General features: G+C 44.8%; 1 protein-coding gene across 14 annotated transcripts in view; it reads left to right on the top strand.

Moving 5' to 3' along the window:
• Nucleotides 1-23,501, top strand: part of LOC119176042 (uncharacterized) — a 475,621-nt gene that overhangs the window by 159,602 nt on the left and 292,518 nt on the right. For 13 of the 14 annotated variants that reach the window (XM_075881071.1, XM_075881080.1, XM_075881083.1 and 10 more), the window contains one exon: nucleotides 4,386-4,552. The exons of the other annotated variant lie outside the window; for it this stretch is intronic. In XM_075881071.1, coding sequence (XP_075737186.1) covers nucleotides 4,386-4,552 — 167 coding nt within the window. The remainder of the gene's footprint in view (nucleotides 1-4,385; nucleotides 4,553-23,501) is intronic. 14 annotated transcript variants of the gene reach the window in all.

Consider the following 23,501-nt stretch of genomic DNA (forward strand, 5'->3'; position numbering starts at 1 on the left):
CGTGAACAGTCATAAAGCGGGAGATGTGCCTGGTCAAAAGGACAAAATGCAACCAGAAACAGGTGAACTTGAAGACTACTCGTTTTCCCTTCATAGGGCTGCAAGACACATAGTCAAGACTGTCCAGCATGTAGGGGGCTTTGGGGGGTGGGGATGTGCTGTGTGTGTTTGGCTGCTAGACGCACCAGAAACCTGAGCCGACGACATAGAGCTGGCGGCGGCATGCAGGCTGGCCACTCGACGAAAGATTTATGAGGGCGTAAGTCCGGGAGGGGAAGTTTAAAGTGAATACTCTCAGACAATGCCATACATGTCGGTTGTAGGTTTCTTGGTCTCTGTGAACACTACAACAACTCTATACAAGAAAAGAAGCAGCGCTATTGTAGTCCTTTTTTCTTCTTGTGTTATATCAAAGGTTTAATGCTAGTTTTTCAGCTGTTGCAACAGTTAAAAGAACCAGCACAGGCCTGAACCTGAGCAAACCTTATCCTTGAGTGCAGGAATTCATTAGTAGCAACTCTCACAATCTTCGCACAACTTTTCAGCTGCTATTGTTCGGCAGGACCGCAAAAGTGCGTACACGCTCAGGCCAAGGATAGTTTCAGTATCAGACAATGTGTGAAATGTGCCACCTCATTTTACATATATGCTTGCTTTTTGCTGCTTCCTCTGCATGTCACTGTGCAGAACGGGAGCCATGTGCTCACGTGTTCTCTTGAACAGTGGACCGACCTGCTCACTACAAATCCCTAGATTTCAAAACAAGAACTAACTACAGTCCAAGTCAACTTCAGTACTTTAGCCCCTAATTAGACTAGCCAAGATAGCCTCTGTCTGTCTTGCTTCTCTCCTACAGTCACGCACTAGTTGAACGTTTGTCTTACTATTCAGACGTTGGCTTCGTAGTGACGTAGCCTCGTTGTCTGGTTGCTATCAGCATCCGCCTGATGATCCACTTGTCTCCATTGCTTGTAATCTGATTTTAGACATCAGGTTCTGCCCAGGTGGCGCTGCGAAAAAACCGCCACAAGTGCTCTAATCGCTGCCCTGGCCATAACCGGGCAGTGGAGAGGGAGCCACCTGGAAGCGTTTGTGCTTAGGCCACTATAAACCTCCCCCCTTCCCCCTTTTTTTTTCGTTGGTGTTGAGGCATGCTGTTTCCTGAAAATTACGGACCTGGAAAGCTTTTACCGTCAATCTATCCTCACTTCAAAAAATTACGGAAACTGCAGGTACAGTGCAAAAAATGCTGGTAATTTCAACGTGCTACAACTCGCATGTACAAGCGAGCATCGCATGACATCGAGTTCTAGGCAAGCACTTGTTTGTAATGGTCCATTTGCAGTGCTCACGTCATTCTGTTTTGTATAACAGCTAGGGAAATCTATAAAACTGAAGCCCTTCACATCCATGGCAAATCACAATTCAATAGTAGTGTCAACTCAGGCCTTTCTTCTTAGTGTGCAGACCTGTTGTGTCTGCTTTTGTTTTCACCGTCGTTCTGATGAGTGGTCCAACACTCACTTCATGGTGGTTCTGCTAGACGTCCGAATTGCGGATAGAAATTCATAGTTCTTTTTCCAAGTGTTCAATGCATAAACACACATAATATTTAAATGTTTCGCATAGCCTAATGGCACCTGGTTTCGCAGCAAACAGTGCAAGGGAGTTGGACTTTGCACTACATAAAACGGCTCCGACAGGTAGCACGAGTGTTTTGCAATTCTGAGTTTGACATTTTGTGGCAGGTTAGGCCTAACTGTGTCTTCGGCGTTTCTTTGCCCGGCCAAACCGTCAATATGGCACTCTGGTGACTTTCAAGTGGGTGGCAGTCATCTTGTTAAGAAGGTGAAGAGCCACAGGTGTGGGATGCAGTTGTCCTGTTAAGAAGGTGAAGAGTGACAGGTGTCTTTAGAACTGCTGTTACGAAGTTCCGCAGGTTCAGAGAGTTCACAGGTTCACAGCTCGGGTTGGTGCCACGGGCCTTTTTATCACCAATTGTGTGCATGAGCGTGGTAGGGACTCATGCCTTCAGAACTTTTTATCGTTCGTGGGACCTCGAATTGGAGATCGCCATGCTCTTGGAACACAGACACAGTCGACACAGTTGGAATAACAAACCAAAACAACACACATTTATTTTCTGTTTTTAAATGTCAATATTGTCAGCTGAATTATTATAACATCATTTAGGATCCACACAATATTCGTTATAAAAAAATTGAGGCCCTGCGAGCTTACCTGTAGAGGATTATCACCACAATAGGTGCATTCAAGAATGACAACTGATTCCACACACACTCCGCAACAGAATGTTTTATTTGCGTGAAAAATCATCGCTAACCTTTGCCTGCTTCTTCGTTTTTGAAATGTTCAAAACGCTAGTCTCGATCATATCACAATTTGCGAAATGCGTTGTCTATGCACTCCTCCTCGTCTTCACTGGTTTCTGCAAGTTCCACTATCTCGAAGCCTGCCTTGCGAAAACAATTGGCCACTGTGCCTGTCTTCACATCTCGCGAGGCATCGAAGATCTCTGCGGGAAAAACTTCGCAGAGATTTCCAGCCATTCCTTCGTCATCCTCCGCTGGATGTCCTGGCTGCTGACAGCTTCGTTTTCACCAGAAATCGTTTTGCCAAAGATTTTGTAGCACTGCTTAAATTGGTAAAGCTACCCGCTGTTTTCAGAGAAGTTGTTTCCCCAAGAGCAGCGGCAAACCATTTGGCCTTGGCGATCAGCATCGGGCCATCCATCGGAATATTCTTCGTGTGCGCTTCTAAAAACCAAAAATAGAGTGCCTTTTCTACATTGCCGTAGGCAGAAGTGCACCGCCTTTGCTGATATCTGCCTTAGTTTTCAACAAGGTACTCAGTGCTTTGTGGTGTCCCCAAGTCATCCGCAATGAGCGAACATTTTCCGCCCGCCTCAACACGCAGAATAGTCTTCAACTTCGTTGTAAATTCAAGGGTTTGCGCTTCTCGACACTGGCCATAGCTATACGAGAAGTCGACATTTCAAGTCTGCAACGGCTTTGCACACCACGCATGCAAAAGAGAAATGCGGCACATGCGGTGGTACGTGGGCGACGCGATACCTCGAGAGCAACAAAGTGCTTGCGAGGTGATGGATACCTGCAAGGGCAACAGCAAAAGGCGTGAGCTGTGGTTGGCTGATCAAACCTTGCAAAGGAGGAACAAAAATTAATAGGAAAAAGGAGGAGGAGGTCTGCTCCTTCGTTTTCGCTCTCTGAGACGACACGTGAGTATGTGGAGAATGCATGAGAAAGAGAAAAAAAAAAGCAGTTCCGCAAGTTGGAGATTGCGCATTCTGAGCCCTCTCGCCCTTACCTTTTTCGTCCACCTCGCGCGTGGAGCCATGAAGATCGCGGGGGAGAGGGGGGGAAGTGCTGAAGCGTGCCTTCCAGCTCACGCGGCGTTTGATATATTCAAAGTCGAGTAAAAATACCACTCGATATAAAAGTGCAAATTTCTATACTTTTACAAACGAATTTCAAAAGGATAACTTGCGAGTTCGATATACTCGAACATTCGGTATATGTGGGTTCAATATAACCGTGTTCGACTCACATTAATTCTAGTCAAAACCACAACTTTGATTGCCTGCGACCGCCACCAAAAAGCATGGACAGTGATTAAAGCCTAGCCTACGGTTCGTCATGTGTCGGGAAGCTTGTACTAGATAACATGAAGATTGGGCGTGAAAAAGATGGCACACAAGCACTAATCCAAGAGCAGCGTGCATGACACAATGTTTATGTTCGCAGCCAGGAAATAGATGGCGACAAAAGTCCTCTGAGCTTGTGCGATTCCGGTATTGGCAGCAATGGCGAAAGCATGCGTTGGAATGTTGAACGTTTTAATGAGGTAGCAAACGCGATAACGACGATGCTTTTCCCAACAAGAAACTCAATTGGCATTTGACTAGGACGCGATCACACGTTTCATGCGTAGGGCATGCAGCCGTCTAACGATTGGAGCCACACCAGCGCCGGTGCAAAGGTACTCTGAAACAAAGGCAACTGCCCTTCCTTACGGCACGACCCGCGAAGTTGGCGCACAGCTGCCACTATCTTTTTTCTTATTCTCTTCTCGCTTCAAATAACGTAAGAGGGGTCAAACTACAATCATGTTGATACGGGACAGAACTACTAATGATGGCCAAGTTCAAGGTGCACCCATTATGCGTGTAAATAAAAAAAAATTGATATCTTTCTACCAAAGTGGCGGTGCACCTACTATGCGAGTAAATACGATAGAGCCTACTTCTGGGCATTTGTGTGAGCAGAAAGCAAAAGTACAGAATTACTCGTTCCGTCTTTGTGAGCTCCACCTGTGAAATCAGATGAACCTGATGTTTCTTTCAGGAGAATGTTGATCCCTCTGATCTGCAAGATAAAGTTTTGGACTTTGATGAAGACAAGCGCTACCCTCAGTACATCCCCAAGAAAGGTGCATTTTACCAGCATGATGACCATGTGGTAGGAGATGAAGATTCTACTGAGGTACCAGAAGAAAAAACTGAAGATGACAAGTGAGTGTCACATGTCTGACGGATAATTTTTTGCATGATCATTTCATTGCTTATCCTGCAAGCCCTTAAAAGCAAGTCTTTGAAAGCTTCCTCTGTGTAATCAGTTTTAGGTGGAATTACTGCCTGATCTTTCCTAACGCACATTGCTGGGCTAGTTGGTTGGGGTTCATCATTCATATAAATATAAAGCACCACGACAAGGACACCAAAAGAGAGACACACACACATCAATAGCTTGCAACTAATGTTTTATTTGCAATCACACATGCTATTCTAACAATAAGTTTGAATAATCTACTGTTATTGTGTAAATAGCTATACCTGTATGAATGATGCCATATCTAAGGGTGGACTCCGCTACGGTGGTCTAGTGGCTAAAGTATTCTGCTGCATTTCCGATGTAGGCACAAATGTTGTAGGCCCATGTGCTCAGATTTGGGTGTACTTTAAAGAACCTCAGGGGGTCAAAATTTCCGGGGCCCTCCACTACGACGTCTTTCATCATCATATGGTGGTTTTGGAATGTTAAACCTCACATATCGATCAATCAATATCCAAGGGTGAAAGTGCTATGCTGATTGTGCCATAATGCACCAATCTGACCTACCGCGCCAAGCCACACCTGAACGGCTATTTGCACGTTCAATAGCAAATTTAGTTGAGAAAGTTTCCTCATTGACTGAGCTACGCACGTGGGCTACACAAAGGACGCAACACTGTCCATATCAAATGTCGTATTTCGGATCAGCATGAATTTTGCGCCACCTGAACATGATGCATGGTTCTCGTTGATGTGGCGCTTGCATGCATACCTTATTATGCAACTCTGCATATATTTCAACAGCCAAGCTGCCAGGCAAACTTTAGAGACGGCAGTGGTGCTGCAAAATACATGCCACACCATTGCTGAACAACTGCGAGCGCATGCTATGCTGGGCAGTTGCTCAGCAACGGTGCGGCGAGTTTTTTCGCATTATAAGCTGAAAAAAAAAAGTCTGTGCCACCGGTGAATCTTTAATGTTTTGCTGGTCATAGCGCACGCACTCCTTTCTATTCTTGCTACTGCACCATTACGCGTGTAACACTGCCTTGAGAAAATTGCACCCGAATGACTGGTGACCATCTAGATAATCTTAGAACCTTTCGATGAGATTACACGGCCTCTAGAAATAAAGCTGGAATCTTCGATGGCACATGTGTAAGTGCTGATGCAACGATCGATGCTCTATGTTCACTGCTATCAGTCTGCAGTGTGTATTGCTTTAGAGTCACATTTCGTTTTCGGGGCACAGGTTGGCCTAAATAAAAAGTTAAATCATGAAAACAGCGCCTGCTGCCTTCGTTGACATTACGAACTCGTGACAATGGGAAGGCTGACAGCTAACTGTTTTGGATCTGACATCTCGACACTGATAACTACAAGGCGCTGGTGTAAGAGAAAATAAGTACGTCCACTCAAAGAAGAAATGCTCTTATCGCACAATCTCTTCCGTTGAGAGCACACTAACGTAGAACGGTTTGCGAGCTGGACGCTGATGCTTGTCGATACTGCGCACGCCAGCTATCGCTAGAGTGCCTCGATTCACAAGCAGAGGTGAACGAACGCACCGAGGCGTTCTAGCTACCGCAACTACATCCTCGGATAGAATCAATGCTCACGGCTGCTGCTCATCGAGCAACCCCTCTGTTCCCTCCTCGTCTTTTCATGCTTGTTGGAGATGGGCAGCATGTTTCTGTCTGCTTGAGCATTTGATGACAGTTTTAACACGCGGTGGGATGCTGACGCCTGCACCCTCCAAGAGGCGTAAATAGGTGATCTCGTTTAATCTCTGCTTGAGTAGCACTTATGACCTCAACTTGCACAATTTTACATGCGGGTCAAACTCACGATGCATGAAGAGTGGTACCAACTTGTAGTTTTCGCAAAACATGGTGGCCATGGCAAAAACCCGTCGAGTGTCCATACAATTCCTATCGTAATAAAAAAAAATTCACTTAATTGTCTAGCAATAGCAGGGCGAGTGCATCTGAATTTCCTCGTGATTCTCGTGTCGGCTGTGGCACTTCAATGACTGGAACATAGGTTTTTTACATTCGTATAGAGCCCTATTCGTTTACTTTTAAGATAACTTAGTTATATAGTAGCTCATCTCTAGTCTTGAGGTGCTGTTCATTGCCCACAGGGGCATCTGTGGAAGCAGGTGTTTGGTGTGTAGCAACACCACGGACCCGAGCTAATGGGGGGTTTTCAACCTCTCCGACAGCTAGCCTAGTGCATGGCTTTGGCGCGTCCGGGTAAAAAAGGATTTGTGTGATTAAACCTTCAAGGCCCCCGGGCAGAGGCAACACACCCCCTTTGGCCCCGGCTTCACGTAGACAGCATCCCTGGGCTGACCCACCCAGTAGAAACTGGCAGTCCCCTTTTCCTATCTCTCTGTTCCTACATCTTCGTCTTTTCTTTCTTTCAATCTTTCCCGTCATCTCCTCATTTCTGTTTACTTCCATCTTCCAGGTGGCGAGGGTTAACCTTGTGTATGTGCCCTCTATTGGTCACATAATATTGAGTTATAGTGGCTTTGTACAGCTGGTGCTGGCATGCCTTTTTATCATTGTACTGCTACGTCCCCATGTTGGGCTCCGTGGTGGGCGGCTGGCATGGCTGCCTATTTTATATATACATTATGTCCTATTTTCTATTCCCCAAACTGTCTGATTGCCCTCCCTTTGACAGGGTGTGCACCGAAGGAAAGCTGAATGCCTTCCTAAAACACAGAGAAATCTTCCCGCACTTCCATGTGATTGACTGTGAAACACAAAAGAACTAAAAAAAAAAATGCTTCATTTGTCGTATCAAAATGCCTCACCAATACCCTCGGTACAGGTTGTTAGGCTAGTGGCAACCTTCCTACAGTACAAAGAAAGGCCCAGTACGAAAATCTCTCAAAACTCGCCTTTTTCGGAACCACACCTGTATCCGTCACAGAAGCCGTTTTTCTGCCGAAGAAGCCATTTTTCATGGAACCTCAGAACCCACCTGTAACCGATCGTGCCCTGAAAAGTGTACGCATCGATGCATCCTCTTTGTTTTTCTCCGAAAACACTATAAGTTTCCCAAGATACCACGTTCTTCAGTGTGAAAAAATATCAACTAAAGCCAGAGCAATATCACCTTTTTTCGTGGCCAAGTCCTTAAAAGACACCATTGGGACCAGCTATAAGGCCACAAAGATGGCAAGTGAGGACAGTTTGCTCGAAATAAAAGACAAAGAACAGTAAACAACATTTCACACCTCGTTGCATTTGGAAATATCCCTGTATCAATTACTACACATGGTACTCTGAACACTGTGAAGGGCGTGGCATCCGATCCAGACCTTATGACACTAAGCGAAGAGGAACTCCTTGACGGATGGAAAGACCAAGGCATAACACACGTACAGCGCATAAAATTCAGACGCAACAAAACTGAACCGCAACAAAGTGCCTAATACTTACTTTCAATTCAAGCATTCTACCCCAGACACTCAAAACCGGCTACGTAAAACTTCGTGTGCGTCTGTATATTCCTAACCCGAGATGTTGCTTTAAATGCCAGCGATTCAGACACAGATCCCAGACCTGCCGAGGTCAGCTTACTTGTGGTAAATGCGGCATAACTGGTCACGGTACTGATGAGTGCGAATATGATGAGGTTCACTGTGCAAACTGCAAAGGCAGCCATGGCGCATACTGCAGAGCATGCGCAGCCTGGAAAAGAGAAAAAGAAATTACCACCATAAAATGTAACGAAAATATAGTGTTCCGTGAAGCACGACAGCGAGTCTCACCTTCTTTGATACTGAGAACTTCCGTGGTGGAAGTGGTGCAACAAAGGGTGGCACCACGATGGCACTTGGCGGCTATCAGGACCACGTCTGGGGTGCCTAGGTCAAAGCCGCCTGCCCCTCTGGTGGGAGCAGCCAGCGCTGCCCCGCCCACAGCCAACCAGTCGACACCGGTGGCCTCTACAAGCTCTGGCAGCAGCCAGAACAATGAGGAGACTAAGGAGGCCCCAACAACCTCCTCCTCGGTGATGGCATAGACTTCATCGACAGAGGCGAAGTGTAAGCGACACTAAGATCCCTTTTTGGAGCGGGTGTCCAGTGCCTCACAGGTGGCTACGGACACCACTTCTATCGAAACGGCGCTGGTAGCGCCCAAGGAGCGGCGACCTCTTGTCGACCGCTTCAAAAAAGATAAAACACCAATTACATAGCCTCACAAAGGCCCTGTAAAAGTAACGAATCTCAATCTTGTCTACACACAGCACTTTTTTTAATGGATAAAATTATTCAGTGGAATGTTAGTGGGCTACTTGAAAATCTAGTTGATGTACAAGAACTTCTCAGTAAGTTCAACCCAAAAGTGCTGTGTGTGCGAGGAACACACCTAGCTCCTAAATACAGGAGCTTTCTTCGCTAATACATTACTTTCCGGAAGGGCCGTGATGATGCTGCCGTATATTCATTATAGCTGATAAAGTGTGGCATGCCAGCAGATGAAGCTCCTGACAGCGCTTCAGGCAGTGGCCATTCGAGCTGTGCTTTTTAACAAAACTCACAAACTCGTCACCTTATGCTCTCTGCATATACCACCTCACCATCAGCTTAAAGGCGTGATTGGAATCATTAATTGATGAACTTCCAGAACCCTTTTTTATTTTAGGTGTCTTTAACGCACACAATGCTCTGTGGGGTGATGCTCGCGTGCGCTACAATGCGCTGTGACGCTCAAGGACGTCTCATTAAACAGCTTCTTTATTCGTCTAGGTTATGTCTCTTAAATACAAAGGAGCCTATGTATTTTAGCCTCGCAAACAATTCATACTTCTCGATAGATCTTAGCATTTCATCACCATCACTTTTAGCCTATTTTAAATGAAATATTTTTAAAAACCTTTGCTGGATTGACCACTTCCCGATAATCTTGAGCGTGCCAAACAAAGGACACTTATCTTCGCAGGTTCTGAGATTGAAGCTTGACTCAGCTTATCGGGAACAGTACCAAACTTTTACCCACATGACATTGACTGAGTTGTCTGCTCTGACCATAGATGACGCTGTCACGTATTTTACAGCTTTTATTCTTGGTGCCGCATCTACGTGCATTATTCAAACAAGCGAAATGAGTTCTAAACAGCGAGTTCCATGGTGAAATGATGCCTGTAGGAAAGCTCGGATGAATCAGAACAAAGCGTGCGCATTGCTCTGTGATTTTCCAACAGTAGAAAACCTGGAAAATTTTAAGCAGGTCAAATCCCAGGCAAGGAGAACATGCAGACAAACCAGACGAGAGAGCTGGACAAAGTTTATTAGGAGCATCAATTCGTACACAGATGAAAAAAAAAAGTGTGGAAGAAAGTCCAGAAAATTAAAGGCCAACAAACATATTCTCTCCCATTAGTAAATACCCTCGGAGAAAGCTTGGAGGACCAAGCCAACTTTCTTGGTTCACATTTCGAAAATATATCAAGCTTCTCACACTACTCTGATGCATTCCAAAAATACAAACCACAGTTGAAACAAAACCTAGAAAGGAAATCTAAAAAAAATCGAGGCTTATATTGAGCCATTCTGCTTAGCAGAATTGAAAAGAGCACTGAACTGCTGCAACACATCTTGCCCAGGTCCTGACACCATAATGTATGAGATGTTGAAGCAACTACCCTCCGAAACACAAAAAACTCTCTTTTCCCTTTACAATCTTATTTGGTTTTCTTGTGTGATCACCTCTTCTTGGAAAGAAGCTGTGATAATTCTAATTTTTAAGCAGGGTAAGGATCCGTCGTCTGCATCAAATTACAGGCCGATAGCATTAACCAGTTGCATCTGTAAAGTTTTCGAAAAAATGATTAATTGCCGCCTACTCCACTTCCTAGAATCAAACAAACTGCTAGACTCATACCAGTGCGGGTTTAGAGAAGTTCGATCCACCACGGATCATCTCGTACGAATTGAGACACGCATACGTGAAGCCTTTGTCCATAACCAGCTTTTTCTATCTGTATTCCTTGACATGGAAAAGGCCTATGATACAGCGTAGAGGTTTGGGATATTGAGAGACCTCTCGCAATTGGGTATATATGGTAATATGTTCAATATCATCGAAAGTTACCTGTATGATCGCATATTCCAAGTTTGAGTGGGCAATGCCTTGTCCCGAACATTTGTACAGGAAACCGGAGTACCACAGGGTGGGGTACTGAGCTGCAAGCTCTTTATTATAAAAATAAACTCTCTCCGTTAGTACATCCCCTATAACATATTTTACTCCACATATGTTGATGACATCCAGGTAGCTTTTCAATCGTGGTCCCTCGGCCTTTGGGAGTGACAGGTCTAGCTTGCTAAAAACAAAGTGTCCAAATAGATTGATGAAAATAAGTTCAAAGTCAACCCACAAAAAAGGACATATGTCCTGTTCACACGAAAAAGAGGCTTTGCCCTGATACTCAGATTGTTATGAAAGGAAAACGTCTGCCCGTAAACACAGAACATAAGTTTCTAGGTATAATCTTGGATGCAAAACTAACATTTGTATCACACATCAAACACCTTAAAAATTATTGCATGAAAACAAAGAATATCCTGAAGTTACTGTCGCACACATCCTGGGGCAGCGACAGAAAGTTCCTCATGAATCTGTACAAAAGCCTAGTATGTTCACATCTTGACTAGGGGGCAATAGTATATAATTCAGCCTGGCCAGGCACATTGAAGATTCTAGATCCTGTACATCATCTGTGCATCCACCTCTCTACAGGTGCCCATTGAACGAGCCCTGAAGAGAGCCTTTACGCTGAGTCGAATGAGTGGTCACTCTACCTGCAGTGGTCGTACATGTCTTTTATCTATTACCTGAAAATGAACGGCGATAAGGTACACCCTACGCATTACATAATTAATGATCTGTCTAGTTCTGCACTTTTTGGAAATCGCCCTTTTATGAGGCAGCCTTACTCACTTCGCGTGAAGGGCCTAGCCGAGATAATAGGTGTGCCAATTTTTCAACAGTATCTCATGGCTCCTGCTGCAAACCTACCGCCGTGCCAGTGGCAGGTGATATAATGTGATGCATTTTTTGCGGAAGGGACAAAGCATACACCTATTGCACATATAAACACATACTTCATGAAATCTAAACACAAATACGCTTGCCCTGAATTTTTTACAAATGCCTCCAAGTCTCTTACTTCTGTGTCCTATGCACCTGGTTGGCCATCCTTTTCACCTTCCGGTATTCTGCACCCACAAACAAGCATTTTCACCACAAAAGCTCATTCACTATCTGTGACTGCCAACATAATAAGGAATTTAAACTAAAATGCACGGTTATATACACGGACTCTTTGAGTGTTGTAACACCTTCGAAAACAATGAAAAAACATAAAAATCCTGTGCTTGTATCGCTTTACTCGCTTTTATGTACGATCTACGCACTGAAATGGCATGTTGTGGTGTGCTGGGTGCCAGGGCACCGCGAGATTGCTGGAAACGTGGCCGCGGATCGGCTAGCTGTATCTGCGCACGATAACGCTGCCACCAACCTATCTTTGACTGTCCCTGCACTTGGCATGAAGCACTTCCGAAAAACAAAGCCTCAGAGCATATTGGCTAGGCCTATGGGATAGCCAGACTGAAAATAAACTACATATTATTAAACCCAAACTTGGAAATTGGCCACCAGTATCTAAGTCTCGCTACGGACAAGTAACACTTACCAGGCTACAAAGAGGACACACACACAGCACCCATTCATATCTTCTGTGTGGTGGTGAACAACCTAGCTATGACAAATGTGGTGAAGCACTTAGTTCTCCACATCCTTGTCCAGGGCAGAGAGTTGGATGCTATCAGAAAAAAACATTTTTTACTGCCGTATCAATAGCAGCTTCCACTGCACCCTTGTATATTTATCGGTAGGGATGCTCTGTTTAAACAAAAATCAATGTTGGCATTTTTAAAAGAAGTACATAGTTTTAACATTATATTACGAGGTGACCCGTAGCACGGCCTCCATCCAGAGGTTGCTGTGTCAGTAGCCACATAGACAGCATCCTGCCTCATGGCTCTTGCATTAAGGGGCACTCATGAGGCAATTGTGCTAAATAAGATGTCGGTCCCAAAGTTTTCCTTATTCTTTTACTATCAGTATTGCCATTAGTCTTTAGTTATTTATTTCACCTCACGCACATGGTTTTAAGATATGATGTTTTATCCGCCTTAAGGCGAGCAATTTCAGGCCCCTGTACAGCCCTGTAGCATCATCTTAGTTGATATACTTCACATGTCATTGTTACATTGCAAATCATTGCCACTCTTCCATCTTTTTTCATGGCGCGTTTTGGCCAAGACATGGCCCTTGCGCCATTAAAACTTACATATCATCATCAAAGAACCAACATACTTTAGCCTCGCCAACAAAACCTACTCATGCATAGATCTCAGCACTGTGTCCCCATCACTTCTACTCCTGCTTCAATAGAAAGTGATCAACAATCCTTTTGGAAATGACCACTTTCCGATCATTCTAAGTACACCAATAGACAAAGGTCTTCCACATGCTCCCAGATGGCAGACAGACAAAACGGACTGTGAAAAGTTCAGAAAAGCTACTTGCTTAAGTTGGTCGGACATATGTCAATTAATTATAGATGCAGCTGTAGACTTTTTGACAGCACTTTTTATTGATGCTGCAACAAAGTATATCCCACAAACTGGACGGACCACCAGGCGATACGTCCCTTGATGGAACAGTGAGTGTCAGAATGCACGTAGAAAGCAAAATAAAGCAGGGAAGCTGCTTCGAGACTCTCTGACAGCAGAAAACCTTACAAATTTTAAAAACATAAAATAAAGAACATAAAGACAGGAAGATGCGCCGCCAGGCCAGAAGGGAAAGTTGACACAACTTTATATTGGGCATCCATACATATACTCAGGAGGCTAAAGTATGGAACATGGTTAGAAGAATAGCAGGAAGACAAGTACATTCACTTTCTCTCATTAACACACAAGGTGACAGCTTAGAAGATCAAGCACACTTCCTCGACGCACACTTCGAACAATTGTCCAGCTCTTCGCACTACAGTGAAGCCTTCCAAAGATACAAAACAAGAATTGAAAAGTAAATACTAGAACACAAAACACAAAGCATACAACCTAACTTTCAGCTTAGCCGAGAGCTTCGAACATCACTAAACTCCTGCAGTCATTTCGCCACAGGTTCTGATCGTGTAGTGTACGAATTGTTTGAAAACCTATCAATTGAAATGCAAAAAACCCTACTTTGCTTGTACAACGCTATCTGGTTTTCTGGCACTATCCGTACTTCCTGGAAAGAGGCTATAACTATTCCCATTTTGAAAGAGGGAAAGGACCTTTCCTCAGTTTCAAGAGACAGGCCTATTGCACTTACAAGCTGCTTGTGCAAACTTTTCAAAAAATGATAAACTGCCAACTTGTACATGTCCTTTAAACAAACAATTCGCTCGACCCATTTCAGTGCAAATTTTGAGAAGGTAGATCCACCACCAACCACCTTGTTCGTATGGAGGCACAGATCAGAGATGCTTTCGTCCACAAAAGATATTTTCTCTCTGTGTTCCTGAATATCGAAAAGGCTTGCGATACAACATGGTACTTTGGAATATTAAGAGACCTGTCCCACCTTGGCGTAGGTGGCGGAATGTTTACCATAATCGAAAGTTACTTGTGAAATCGGACATTCCATGTCCGTGTGGGCAGTGTTCTCTCCCAATCATCTGTTCAAGAAACAGGAGTTTTGCAAGGTGGTGTACTATCGCGCTCAGTATGAGCTACACCACGCGAGCACGTGGCTGGTCGTGTGCCTGCAAGTTTGTACAGCAGCGCTGATGGTGACATATTTTCGAGTTACCGGTAGAGAGTTTGGCTGATCACGCAAATGTACATAACCCCCACATGCTTGCTTTCATCCTCGCCCTTCTTTGTTTGAAAGAACCTTTTGCTTTTCGTTTTGCCCGCTGATACTGTCTTTACTGAAAAAAATTTTGAGCACAATGCAGTGACTATCGCCCACAAGACATGTCGTGCGAATCTTATCAAAGTTTGAGCGTTAACTTCGTGCAAGAATGGATGTGAAAGTACTGGTTTACATGAATTGGGTACTTTCAGATTTTGTCATGCTTTTCTAGAAAATAAAGAGCCGGTGACGACTCGGGCTGTACAGCATATCCAGTAATAATTTTAAGCTGAGCTGTGCTGTCAATCCCCAACGTATTCTTATTACTACCATTTTAGTGATCGCTAGCAGCATTTGTTTTATGGGTGCAGCAGCTGTTACTTTGCTTGTTTCTGTAACTACGCTAATAATACATTTTATTAACACTAGTTATGAACATATACCACTCTCCAGTCAGTTCCCCCGCAGGGGCGCCTGCGCAAGTAGGCGTTTGGTGTGTAGCGACACCACGGACCCGAGCTAACGGGGGAGTTTCTACTCCCTCCCACGCCTAGCCGTGCGTGGCTTTGCCGTGTCCGGGGAAAAGGGAATCCTGGGGGTTGAGCCGATGCTGGGTGATTGGACCTCTAAGGCCCCCCGGCAGAGGCAACACACCCCTTTGGCCCCGGCTTCACGTAGACGGCACCCCTGGGCTGACCCACCCAGGGGAAATCAGCAGTCGCCTTTTCCTATCTCTCTCTGCCTACATCTTCGTCTTTATCTCTCACTATCTATATGTCCTGTCTTCTACTCTCTTCTGTTTACTTCCAATTTTCCTGGCAGCAAGGGTTAACCCTGTGTAGTTACCCAACCTTGGGTAGTTATATTCGGTTATAGCGGCGATGCATGGCTGGTGTCTCCAAGTGTTCACTATTCAACCTTGTAGCGTCCCCTTGTTGGGCTCGGTGGTGGGTGGCCACCATCGCCGCTGAATTTAAAATGCTTCTTATGGAAAACCCTTCTCCTGCACTCACTGATCGCCGCCTGAAAAGGTGGCGCACCGATGACAGCTTCTTTACTGCACAGCTTAAAGAGACCTTCCCCAAGTACCATGTAATTCACAGCCAGATTGAAAAGAAAACAGTTCGATCTATTTCACCATTTATTGTCTCGAAAACGCTCACAGATGCAATTGGCCCTGGCTATAAAGTAACTAAGATGGGGAATGGCGATCTCCTTCTAGAAGTCCGCGACAAGACTCAGTACGACAAGGTCACAAAACTAGTTTCATTTGATAACATCCCAATATCAGTGGGCCCACATAGGTCGATGAACACAATGCGTGGTGGCATATCTGATGATGACCTCCTCGAGCTGTCTGAAAGTGAATTGCTCGAAGGCTGGCAAGAACAAAATGTAGTGATAGTACAAAGAATAATAATCAGGCGAGATAATAAACAGATCCCAACAAAGCACATCATAGTTACCTTCGGTACAAGCCACCTTCCCGACTCTATTGAAACTGGTTACTGCAAGCTTCCTGTCAGACCTTATATACCGAATCCTCGCCAATGTTTCAAGTGTCAGCGCTTCGGACACGGATCCCAAACGTGCAGAGGGCGCGCTAGGTGCGCGAAGTGCGCATCTTGTGAACATGTATCTGAAAAGTGCACTTCAGAAGTCTGTTGCGCTAACTGTGAAGGAGATCACGCTGCCTACTCCCGATCATGCCCTGCATGGAAAAAAGAGAAACAAATATTAGAACTTAAGGTAAAGTTTAACCTGTCATTTCAAGAGGCACGTCAACGTTTTTTTACACACAATAATTCTGAACCTTCCTTCGTCGACGTGGCGCGTCGAGGCGCCGTGCCACGTCTTTCGACACCCGCGAGATTCACACCAAGTGTGACTGCGGTTGTGCCAGAAGCGCCTCCGGCTGGAGCAGTCTGTACTGCTCCACCTCCGATTCAAAAGGCCCAGCAGACTTCAGAGACTGCTGGACCACGGACCACTGCAAGTACAGTCAGGTCCAAAACTGCCATAAACGTGCCTGCCAAGCAGGCACGATCCACCACCTCAGAAAAGGTGATGGACACAAGCCATACTCCTTCGGTGCCCCAGACGCCGAAGGAAAGGCGCAGTTCTTTGGAGCGAAGCAAGAAAGAGAAAACCCGTATTACAGGGCCCCAACAGGCTCTGTAACTTAAGGCAACGTTTCTGTACACATAGCACTTAACTACATTAAAAATGGAGACACAAATTTTACAGTGGAACGTCAGAGGACTACTGAGAAACCTTGACGATATTCAAGAACTTTTACATAAACAGTCACCTAAAGTGCTGTGTGTACAAGAAACACACCTAAAACCCAAGATCACTAATTTTCTACGCCAGTATATCATTTTTTGAAAGGACAGGAATGAAGCCGTCACGTCATCTGGTGGTGTGGCTATTATAGTAAATCAAGGGATTGCATGTACTCATCTACCACTCGAAACATCTCTTGAAGAAGTGGCTATTCGTGTAGTCTTCCTGAACAAACTCGTGACCATCTGCACTGTCTACATACCTCCACACTACCATCTTGAAAAACGTGAATTCCAGTCCCTAATAGATAAACTTCCAGAACCTTATATCCTCCTTGGAGATTTCAATGCACATAGCAATCTATGGGGTGACTCTCGCTGCGATGCTCGAGGTCGCCTGATCGAACAGTTCCTTTTTTACTTCTGACGCGTGCCTTTTGAATCGGAAAGAGCCCACATATTACTGCCTTGCCAGCAATACCTACTCGTCAATAGACCTTAGCATTGTCTCACCATCCCTCCTTCCTTTACTGACATGGAATGTCATCAATAATCCTTACGGAAGTGAACACTTTCCCGTAACGCTAAGCACACCCATATCAAATGAATATCACCCACAGGTTCCCAGATGGATCACTGACAAAGCTGATTGGAACAGTTCTTGCAGATTAGTCACTTAAGTTGGACTGACCTTTTTGGTTTAAACATAGATGCAGCTGTACAATACTTCTCTATTTTTCCGACCGACACTGCGATGAAATGCATCCCGCAAACTTCTGGACTGCCTGGCAAGCGACGTGTCCCATGGTGGAATACTGAATGTCGCAATGCACGCAAACAACAAAACAAAGCGTGGAGATTGCTACGGGACTCACCGACGGCAGAGAATCTTGAAAGTTTTAAGAAAATCAAGTCCCAAGGCAGGAGAACGCGCCGGCAGGCTAGGAGAGAAAGCTGGCTTAAGTTTTTATCAGGCATCACTTCATATACACAAGAAACTAAAGTCTGGAACATGGTTCGCAAGGTAACAGGACGACACGCATCTTCACTACCTCTCGTAGACACACAAGGGGACACCTTGGAAGACCAGGCGAACTTCCTCGGTGCCCACTTCGAAGAGGTGTCCAGTTCGTCGCATTATACTGCAGCTTTTCAACAACACAAAAGAAAAATAAAACAAGAGAAACTTCAGCAAAAATCCTCTAAACATGAGTCGTACAACAACCCTTTCAGTTTGGCCAAGTTACAAGCATCGCTACATGTTTGCAATAAATCGGCTCCAGGTTCGGACAGTATAGTATACGAAATATTAAAACAACTGCCTTCTGAAACACAAAAAACCCTGCTTTCCCTGTATAACTCTATCTGGTTTTCCGGTGAAATCCCTTCTGCGTGGAAAGAAGCCATTATTATTCCGATTTTAAAGAAAAGCAAGGATCCATCTTCCGTTAGTAGTTACAGGTCAATCGCACTTACAAGTTGCATGTGTAAACTTTTTGAAAAAATGATAAATCGCAGACTTGTACATTACCTTGAAACGAACAATCTGCTCGACCCATTCCAATGCGGGTTTCGAGAGGGTAGATCCACCACTGACCACCTCATGCGTATCGAGGCACAGATCCGAGATGCCTTTCTCCACAAACAATACTTTCTTTCTGTGTTCCTCGACATCGAAAAAGCCTATGATACGACATGGAGATTCGGAATATTAAGAGACCTGTCCAATCTTGGTGTACGTGGCAGGATATTTACTATTATCGAAAGCTACTTGTCCAATCGTACATTCCGTGTCCGTGTGGGCAGTGTTCTCTCCCAAACATTTGTCCAGGAAACAGGCGTGCCGCAAGGGGGCGTGCTTAGTTGTACACTTTTTCTTATCAAAATGAATTCCTTGCACCTATCCATCCCCTGCAATATGTTCTATTGTACATATGTTGACGACGTTCAGCTTGGCTTCAAGTCATGCAACTTGGCAATGTGTGAGCGGCAGGTTCAGTTAGGTTTAAACAAGGTCTCCAAATGGGCAGAGGAAAACGGATTCCGACTGAACCCACAAAAAAGCACGTGTGTCTTGTTCTCCCGAAAGAGAGGCATGCACTCAGAACCCGACATTGAACTGAACGGTCAACATCTGTCTGTAAATGCGGAGCATAAATTCTTAGGCCTAATCTTGGACAACAAGTTGACCTTCGTACCTCACATCAAGTATTTAAAAACAAAATGTTTAAAAGCCATGAATGTTTTAAAAGTGTTGTCACGCACTACATGGGGTAGTGACAGGAAATGTTTAATTAACTTATATCAAAGCCTCGTAAGCACACGTCTAGATTACGGTGCTATAATCTATCAGTCGGCAACACCATCAGCCTTGAAAATTCTCGACCCTGTCCATCATCTAGGCATTCGCCTCTCTACGGGTGCTTTCCGCACCAGCCCTGTGGAGAGCCTGTACGTGGATTCGAATGAATGGTCGCTCCACCTACAAAGATGTTCCCTGTCCTTTTTGTACTTTTTGAAGGTGAAGGCAGACAAGAAACATCCTTTCCATTTCACAATTAATGATTTGTCTTGTTCTAGCTTGTTCGAGAACCGTCCTTCGTTTAGGCAGCCCTACGCACTGCGTGTAAGGAGCCTGGCCGAAGAAACAGGTGTGCTTCTTGAACACACTTTGATGGCTCCTGCAATATATCTGCCACCGTGGCAGTGGCAGCTTATACACTGTGATGTCTCTTTTGTTGATGTCACAAAGCACGCACCACTTGCACACATACATACACACTTCCTAGAACTACAACATAAATACACATGCCCTGAGTTCTTTACCGATGCGTCAAAGTCAAACACTTCTGTGTTATATGCTGTGGTAGGCCAATCCTTTTCCGAGGCCGGCGTTCTTCATCCTAATGCAAGCATTTTCACAGGAGAAGCTTACGCAATACTGGCAGTCGTAAAACACATTAAACAAATAAAATTACAAAAGGTGGTAATATACACAGATTCCCTAAGCGTGGTCAAAGCCCTGAAAACTTCTAAAAAACACAAGAACCCAGTGCTGGTGTCACTTTACTCACTTCTGTGCACACTCTACTCATCACAACAGCATGTCGTTGTCTGCTGGGTTCCAGGGCACCGTGAAATACAAGGGAATGTTTTGACCGACAATCTGGCTGCTTGCACCAATGTCACTACTGACAATGCATCAACACCAGTCCCTGCACTTGACTTAAAACCTTTTATAAAGCGAAAGCTAAGGGGGTATTGGCAGAGCATGTGGGATAAACACACAGATAATAAACTCCATGCTATTAAGCCGCAACTAGGTTATTGGCCGCCACTATCAAAATCACGACACACAGAAGTAATACTAACAAGGCTTAGAACAGAACATACACATTCTACACATTCATTTCTTCTGTCTACCGGCGATCCACCATATTGTGAGAGATGTGGAGAGCCCCTTACGGTTCTCCACAGTCTCGTCCAGTGCAATGAGCTAGATGCTCTAAGAAAAAAGCACTTTTTACTGCCCTACGGACAGCAGCTCCCTCTACACCCTGGGATGCTCATCGGTAGGGATCCGCTTTTTAAACTGCAAGCACTTTTTACATTTTTAAAAGATGTGCAAAGCTTTCACTCGATATTTCGAGGTCATCCATAGCACGACCCCTATAGAGTGGTCGTGGCTGCGGTGACTACATCGTCATCATGGTTTTGTTATCATGACATTTTGCCATCCACTATCACTACACATATGTCACGCCACTGTCATGATTTTATTACTTTCATGTTTTAACCCGCGTTAGAGCGAGGAATTTTAAGTCCCCTTTACAGCCACGCACCATACCATTTGTTCATATCTGTAGTCAATTGAAATGGCGCTCTTTGGCCATCAATTAACCCTTGCGCCACTAAAAAAAAAAAAAAAAACTACTCATCATCATCTCCAGTCAGTTCGCCAAGAAAAAAGGGAGGCAGGAAGCACTTTTCATGAAAACGTCAACATGAGATTGTGTTCCATGTTCTCGAATAATAAACTTCCCTGGCTTTCAAAAATAATTTTTGTGGTCGTTAAAAGAGAGCAAAGTACTGCTCGAATAAAAAAGGTAACTGATATTTGTGTGAGAAAAAATGCTGTGCTGCTTTCTCTTTTTTTTATTCTTCTATAATATCCATTAAGTGTATCTTGAAATGGCGAAGGAAAGTCAATTTCTCGCAGTCAAAGAAATTAGGTGCATAATATTACCACGAGTACTGTGAAAAGGCAGAATTGTGCACAAAAATAAAATAAAATGAAGTTACACTAAAAAACATAAGAAGCAACTACATGGGAATTTCTATTCCGGCCAGTAACTTCGTGAATAGTGCTTGGTTGCAGACCCAATGCTGAACGGCTGCTGATGAACCGATGAAGTGACGGCACTGATAGTATTAAGATGCAAGAATGTGACTGACAGGAACTGAAAGCAGATAAAGTGGTCGCCACGCCTTAGTAGCGAGTCACGGCCTCTTGCACGGCAATTACATCCTAGATTCTGGACGGTAGCGACACGTACAAATTGTCAATGAAACTGCGTTTGTTTTAAAGGCGAATTCATTCTTTTTAGACAGCGCTTCATAGCTCATCGGCGGATGAACTGTGTGACCCTCTTCTACACAGCCTAGCCTTCATTCTACCCCATACGGCCTCAATGATGTTGAGGTCTGGCCCTTTGGGGACCCACTTCAGGCACCACACACCTCGCTTGTTCAGGAGCTCTTCAACAACCTTTGCAGTGTGAACAGGTGACAAGTCTTGCTGAAACAGGAAGTCCCCCCCCCCCCCTCCTAAGAAAAGAGCCATCCAACGGGTAAGGTATCATGACATAATCGAGGATGTCGCAGTACTTTACCGAAGTGGGGTGTCCCTCAATGCAGTGCAAAACACCAAGCCCATCACGGGACATAGCACCCCAAACATTCACAGCCGTGCGTTCACTCGATGCTACTTCTTGCATGTAGAGGGAGTCGTAGCAGGCATTGATAGGGCGCCACACACGTTGCTTTTGGTCCCAGCGTGTGGTGAACGTGAACTCGTCAGAAAAAAGCACTGTTTTCCAGTCGTCCATCATCCATGAAGCGTATTTGGCGAAGTTAAGGCGCGCCATCCTATTAGACAAGGAGAGGCGCGGCTTCTGGGCCGCAACGTAGCTCTTCAGTTTACCTTCTGCTAGCCGTTGTTTTATGGTCGGCGCGCTTGCAGACACTCCAGCGGCCAAAGCGATCTCTGGCAGTACTGAAGGGGCCTGCCTTCACGGTGTTGCGGATGTCAGAGCCCTGAGCAGCAGTCGTTGCACGAGGGTGTTGTTTATGTGGAGTATCGCTGATGCGGCCTTCTTTCTTGTAAATTTGGTTGATGCGATTTAAGGTCTTATTAGACCTCCCTGTCATCCCTGCTCTTTAGCGTTGAGAGTACTGCTTCTGGGACAATTAAACTATCCACAGGCGCTCACTGTTAGGCACTCGGGACATTTTCCAATATAATGCTTTCCAGTGTTTCAGAGTGCGCACTAGACACCGCTACTTTCACGTAATACGGTAAGCAGAACATTAGTCTGAAATTCCCATTTGAATAAAACGAAGCAAACAAAAAGAGCAAGGCTAGATATCACGTGTTTTGGGAAGCTCGGCTTGTCGATCGAGTAGCTCAAAATTTCGTCGTCAAGACACGGTGGCAGTTATGATTTTTGAAACTGATATCACCGCAGGGCCAAACCAGAGTGAGCTTGAAAGCAAATAGGGGCAATGTGCATTCGCACTAACAGCCAAATCTTCTCCCGAAAGCTCGAAAATATGTCACGATTGGCGCTACTGTACAACCTTGCAGCGCGCTCAGCCACGCGCTCACGTGGTCTAGCTCATAGTGAGCGCGATAGTACTTAGCTGCACATTTTTTATTATCTATATGAGTTCTTTGTACTTGTCCATCCCTCAAAATATCTTTTACTGCACATATGTCGAGGACATGCAGCACGAGCCTGCGCCGGATGTCGTGGTCTTGTGGTCTGGCCATGTGTGAGCGGCAGGTTCAGCTTGGTTTGAACAAAGTCTCCAATTGGGCAGAAGAAAACGGGTTCCGACTGAATGCACAGAAAAGCAAGTGTGTTTTGTTCACCAGGAGAAGAGGCGTCCATTCCGAACCTGTTATTCAACTACATGGGCAACGTCTTTCTGTAACACAAATTCTTAGGCCTAATCTTGTACACCAAGCTAACCTTCATACCACACATCAAGTATCTAAAAAACAAGTGCATAAAAGCCATGAATGTTCTAAATGTGTTGTCACGCTCTATGCTGGGAAGTGACAAGAAGTGTCTGATCAATTTGCATACAAGCCTCACACATACTCGCCTAGATAATAGATTATATCAGTCTGTGACACCTACTGCCTCTAAAATGCTTGACCTTGTTCATCATCTAGGCATCCATCTCTCTACGGGTGCTTTTCACACTAGCCCCGTGGAAAGCCTGTACATGGAATCGAAGAAATGGTCACTCCACCTACGGAGATGTTACATGTCCTATAAATATTATCTTAAGGGGAGATGCGGGCCAAAAAACATGAGTTTTCTTCAAAATTATTGATTTTTTATTTTTGCCTGTTGTTATAAGATTAGTACCTCTACTGTTTTGGAAAAAAAAAG

This window comes from Rhipicephalus microplus, chromosome X (assembly GCF_043290135.1).
Source record: "Rhipicephalus microplus isolate Deutch F79 chromosome X, USDA_Rmic, whole genome shotgun sequence".
Classification (NCBI taxonomy): Eukaryota; Metazoa; Arthropoda; class Arachnida; order Ixodida; family Ixodidae; genus Rhipicephalus; species Rhipicephalus microplus.